Source organism: Dipodomys ordii, unplaced genomic scaffold (assembly GCF_000151885.1).
Source record: "Dipodomys ordii isolate 6190 unplaced genomic scaffold, Dord_2.0 Scaffold131, whole genome shotgun sequence".
Classification (NCBI taxonomy): Eukaryota; Metazoa; Chordata; class Mammalia; order Rodentia; family Heteromyidae; genus Dipodomys; species Dipodomys ordii.
Genome location: NW_012267347.1, coordinates 3068426 through 3074704, shown reverse-complemented (window position 1 = coordinate 3074704; position 6279 = coordinate 3068426). Strand labels below are relative to the sequence as shown.

General features: G+C 37.3%; 1 protein-coding gene across 1 annotated transcript; it reads right to left on the bottom strand.

Annotated features, from left to right (window-relative positions):
- Positions 1-4473: 4473 nt before the first annotated feature.
- LOC105996498 (olfactory receptor 10T2-like) lies at positions 4474-5418 on the bottom strand. Its single transcript, XM_013030588.1, has one exon. It carries the CDS (start codon positions 5416-5418, stop codon positions 4474-4476), a length of 945 nt encoding a protein of 314 aa, XP_012886042.1.
- Between the last annotated feature and the right edge of the window lie 861 nt (positions 5419-6279).

Below are 6279 nucleotides of genomic sequence, written 5' to 3'. Positions count from 1 at the left end.
CATAAACATCCTAATTTCTTGGAACAGAAAAAAGTCATAAAATTTGCATAGAACCATAAAAAATCCTGAACTTTGAGTACAAAGCTATAGTCTTCAATCTTAGTTATTCAGAGGGCAGAGATAGTATGTATGGATTGCTACTTGAAGCCAGCCTAGGCAAAATTAGTGGGACACACAAAATTAGTCTCAACACAAAAACTGAGTGTGGTGGTCACATCTATAATCACAGCTATTTGAGAGATATAGATAGGAGGATTACAATCTGAGGTTAGTCTGGGCAAAAATGCAACATTCTACCTGAAATATAACTAATAAGCACAAGGGATTGGGACTGGAGGTGTGGCTCAAGTGGTAGAACATTTGCTCAGCAGGCATGAGGCCCTGGTTTCAAGACTTAGTCCTGCTAAGAGAGAAACAGAGAGACAGAGACAGACAGGGACAGAGATCAGAGTAACAGGATAGGAAACCCAGAAAAAAAACACATGTAGAGCTGAATTATGCATGCACGTGTGTGTGTGTGTGTGTGTGTGTGTGTGTGTGTGTACGTGTGGCTGGTACTGGGGCTTGATCTCATAATCTTGAGCTTTTGTGCAGTTTTCTTACTCATATCTAGTGCTCTCATACTTTGAGTCACATATTGAGTCAAGACTAATATTTCTTAGTTAGCTGACAAAGTCACAAAAACTTTTCTTCCCATGCTGGCTTCAAATTGAGATCCTTCACGTCTCAGCCTCCTGACTAGCTAGGATTATAGGAGTCATCAGTGCCGGACTGTCTTCAGAATTTACCTTACAACTCAACCTTTGAACCCTTTTAACAACATGTCTCCATCTTTCCTATCTCCTACTCCCTGGTTACACAATTCTAGTCTTTATTACTTTGAGTTTAAACCCTTACATTCTACATAATCGGGGTCATGTCCTATACAATATTCTGTGCCTGGCTTATTTCACCTTGCATCTTGTTCTTCAGATTTATCTGTTTTTGCAAATGGAAGGATTTCCTTTTTCTTTTATGAATGAATAGCATTCTATTGCATATGTATGTGAACTGTATGTTGTTTAGCCATTGTTCTGTCAATGGATGTTGAGGGTACTTCTATATAAATAATTCTGTATTAAATTTGGCAGTTCAGGTATTTGTTTGGAAAAAATATTTTATTTCTTTTGAATGTATCCTTTCAAGTAGACTTGCTGAACCAAATGATACCTCTATTGTTAGTTCAGTGAGAAAACTCCATACTGTTTTCTACAATGCCTATACCAATTTACATTCCTACCAACAATGTTTAAGGATAATCTCCCCATATCCTGTCTAACATTTGTTACCTTTTGATGTTCTGACAATAGGCTTCCTAGCAGGTGGAGGTGATAGCTCACTGATGATCAGTAATATCCAGCCATTTTCACGTTCTTTTTTAGCCATTCCTATGTCTTCTTTGAACATCTAATAATCAGGTTATTTGATTTTTTTCATGTTGAGTTTTATGCATACTTTATTGACTGTGAATACAAACACTTTATCAGATAATCATTTTAAAATACTTCCCCCTATTCTGTAGGTTGTTTTTAATTTCTTTTCCTGCACTCTCAATAAAAGGTTAAAAGTAAATGCATCTCAGTATAGTAAAGGATCTGTCTCTCTTTTTCTCTCTCTCTCTGCTTATAGTAAACCCACAATAAGTACTTTTTTTTTAAAGTTGAAAGCTTCTCCTTTAAGCTTAAGACAATGATTCCAACTCCTGCCACTTTTACTGAACATTATATGAGACATTCTAACTGGGGCAATCAGGCAAGAAAGGTAAATGAAATGCATTTAAATTGGAAATAATTAAATTTGCCTTTGTCTAAAAATGGCATGTTCTTACATAAGAAAAATCCTAAAGTCTCCCTCACTAGCAAACTGCTAAAAATAATAAACAAATTTGATAAAGTTGTAAGAATTAAAAATCAACCTACAAAAATAAGTTGAGTTAATAAGGACAACAAAAACTACCAGAATATGTTATTAAGGAAGCAATCGCATTTTATAGTATTATCAAGAAGAATAAATACTTAGGAATTAATCTAAGACTTTAAAGATACATATCCTTAAAATGACAAAACATTGGTGAAAGGAATTAATAAGAGGAAAAATAATTAGAATCATAGTCTGTGTTCATGGATTGGAAGTGTTGATGTTGCCAAAATGTCCACACTACCCACAATGATCTACAGATTCAATAAAATTTCTGTCAAAATTCCAATGAGGTTTTTATTAGGAATAGAAAAATAATCTAAATTTGGTATGAAAGCTCACCAGACTCTACAGAAGAGTTTTGAGAATCTGATGATTGCCTGGTATGTCTTCACTGGTATCTGTCAAAGTCTCCTCAAAGTATAAATTCAGTGTAGTTACATGACCCATGTAATTGTAACCCCTCTGTACAGTATTTTCACAATAAAAAAATAAAAAAAGAAGCTAAGCCAGATTTTCTAATGAGGAACAATTAAACTCTTTGAATTCTTAAAAAAAATTCAGTGTAATTCCTATTAGTTTCTGGTAGGAGTGACATCATCTAGGACTTTAAGGCCTAGAACAAGTTTATGAACACTTCCTAATCTGTCATGAATAGAGAAGTATGTGTACTCTCTCTCTCTCTCTCTCTCTCTCTCTCTGTGTGTGTGTGTGTGTGTGTAGATGGGGAAAAGTGATATTTTGAAAATATCAGAGAATGGAGCTGAAGGTCACCTCTCATTGTTTTCAGTTAATCTTTCCTACAGTTAGATGGATCTCAGAAACTCCCATCTTCCTCTCCCCATTGGGAAAATTCAACTTTATCTCAACCAATAATGCTCAAACACATAGGTAAAAATGTATAGTAAGTGTATGTGTTCTTCAACTATCTTTATAAAGGAATGTTCTGAGGATGTTTTGGACATTTTATTTTGATGAAATATGGATAGATTAGCAACCTAAAGTTACTCTGGGAATAGTCATCACCAAACCTTTGGGTCTAGAGACAATAGAGCTCCAGATGGGAAAAATAATTTCTATTGTTACAAAGCAAATTCAACAATGTTGGCTTTTATTCCTCTGTTTTTGGAGGACCTACCTCTTCTTTTCCTTTTCTTTTCTTTACATACCAATCTTCTCGTTTAGTCTCTCAACATAATATATATATATATATATATATATATATATATGTATGTATGTAACAATATGTCAAAAGCACATTGTGATTAAAAACAATGTAAATATGTTCATCTAATCCTTGCAACAACCCTATTTTAATTAGTACAAAATTATAGAATTGAAGTTTCTAGTTTGTGAATACACAAACTAGAATACACAGTAACATTGTGAGGAAATTACTGTTAAATTCATTCTATTTATCTTCCAACTGAGTTGTTAAAGTACCTGTTGTTCCAATGGAAGGCTGGGAAATAAAAACTTATTAGTATTAGATAACTAGTTGTTTTATTGAAACAAATCTTAACAAAAGCCACCGTATACTCAGGCACATGCATATGGCACACCTGTATAGGTAACTGAAACGGGGCCATTTCTCACACTGAGCTGTGAAGGGAGGAAAGGACTTCTCCCTTTGTTGTACTTGCTATGGTACATAGTTTATGGATTTGCACATGGTAGCAGATGCATGATACAACTCATGGCCTTTTAATAGCTTATTTGCTTTCATACTTAGTCAAATCTTAAATCCAATCTTAGCTTATTGAAAGAAGAAAGGCAAGTAAGGAGAATGTGAAAAGAAGCAAATAGTTTGGTACATTCTATTAGACAAACATAGAATTACTTTATATAAATTAACCATTTTAGTGCTTACAATGGCCCATGAAGAGGTATTAAAGGTCCCAGGTTACATAAGAAGTAATTGACATTAAGAATAGTAAACTTAGCTCAGAGAACTTAATTAGATAATGACCTGGAATGGGACTCCAACCTCACTTTTTTTCACTCCAACATCTATGTATTCTGTTCTATTAACCACTTGGAGCTTTAATCCTCCTCATTCCCATAAGTAAAATCATGCTTGTATCTAGACATAATTTGTTTTAATATTTTATGTTGCTGTCACATAGATGACAGGGGGACAGAAGAGTTTAGACACTTCATCAACATTCCCCCTGCTGCTTTCTGTGTAGGAGGTGTTACTATCAGTCTGGGAGTTCCCAAAAAGAGGACGCAGAATTTCTAGTCTTAGTTCCCCAAACTGACATTTTCAATGCATGGACATCAGCATAACCTTAATCTTTGAATGTTTCCATGTTCACATGACATTCTGGCAGGCAGCTGCTCTATGTTAGTGGACTTAGGTTCACTCTGAAGAAATTTCCAACAAAAGGAATCAAATTTACTAGAGTTTATTTCTTCTTCTGTGAAAGTGTCCTAGAGATAAAAAGGACAGTGAAGACTATAGGATAATAGGAAAATTCTATCCAGGGTACAAAGTGAATGCCATTTCCCCCTCTATCACACAGTTTTGGGAACTGAGTACCTGCTCAGAACTTTTTTCAGAGCGATCCTCACTTCTTTATTTCTCAGCGTGTAGACAAGCGGGTTGAGCAGTGGAGTGATCACAGTATAGGTGACTGCTACAAGCAAGTCTTTATCAGAGGAGTGTAGGGACGAGGGCCTCAAGTAGATAGAGGAAGCGCAGCCATAGTGAACGATGACCACGGTGAGGTGCGAGGCGCAGGTGGCGAAGGCCTTCCGCTGTCCCTCCGCGGAGGAGATCTTGAGGATGGTGGAGACAATGAAGACGTAGGAGATGAAGATCAACACAAAAGGAACTAGCAACACCAGAATACTGAGGAAGAAGATGACCATTTCCTTCAGGTTGGTGTCGGTGCATCCCAGCTTTATGACGGGAGAAATGTCACAGAAAAAGTGGTGGATCCGATTGGAGGCGCAGAAAGGCTCGCTGAACACCAGGACGTTGACCACCATCGAGATGAGGAAACCGCAAAAGCTGGAGGCCAGAACCAGCTGCACGCAGGTGGTATGGCTGACGATGAGCATGTAGTTAAGGGGGTTGCAGATGGCAACATAGCGGTCATAGCCCATCACAGCAATGAGGAAACAGTTGGTGCAGGCTAAGCCCACGAAGAAATACAACTGGGCAGCACACCCGGCAAAAGAAATACTTGGGATTGTGGACAGAAGGTTGGTTAACATTTTGGGTACAATGACCAAGGTATAGCAGGTTTCGGAGCACGAAAGGACAAAGAGGAAGAAATACATGGGGATGTGCAAAGTCTTGTCCAGGCGAATGACAGTCATAATGGCGGCATTGGCCATCAGAGTCGTCAGGTAGATGAGTAGGAAGATAAAGAAAAGAAGGATTTGAAGGTCGCCCAGGTTTGAAAAGCCTACCAGGATAAACTCAGTGATCATGCTTTGGTTCTGTCTCTTCATTGGTCAGTGGGGATCAGACTCTGACCACTTGCAGTTAAGAACAAATAATTTGACAGAAATGAAATCAGGAGACATGAGCAGTGACACATGTAATACCTAAAGAAGTTTAACTTTAATGCTCTTTCTGTTTTCTGTATTCATAGATGCATCTAATTCTTCTATTAAGCAAGAAGAAACTTGAAACTCAAAAGGATTAAAGACTGGCTTAACCCACTTGAGGGTGACTGGTGGTCCTTAGAATTCAGTGATCTTCAAAGCCATCTTGTTAATATCTGATAAAAGCAAAAAGGAAACAACATAAAAACATAAAGCTGTGTATAATCTCATATATTTGACTGAAATAGTGCTTGTATTGTGTAATTAATATTCATCTATTTACACAGGACCAGTTGTGAAGCCTTTGGGATGGGTATCTTTTGTCATGAGTGCAAGGGAATCTTGGATTCAGAACGTAACAAAGGCTCCAGTTACTCTGATGCTTGCTCTGAGACCTCTGCCCTTCTGCCCTATGTCTCCATTTCCATTACTTCCATAGTTGTTCTCAGAACAACTCTTGCAATTATTGGCAGGAGGATCTATAGCTTGATTTACAGGTCTATAGTTTGACAACACTAAGACTCAGAAAATTAGACAACCATTACATAGAAAATAGATCAGTAATATTCTAACTCAATCTGTCTCCAGTTCTGGAGACAAAGGACAAATTATAATGGAGCTCTCAAAATTTAACAAGTCCTGCCTCATGAACCAGGCTGGTTTCTTATGCCCTTTTGCTGGAATAATGTACTTGGCTGGAACGTCCTTCCTCTGAGATGAATGTCTCCTCAGAGGCTGCAGCTATGGTCCTTGCTTTGTTCTTAG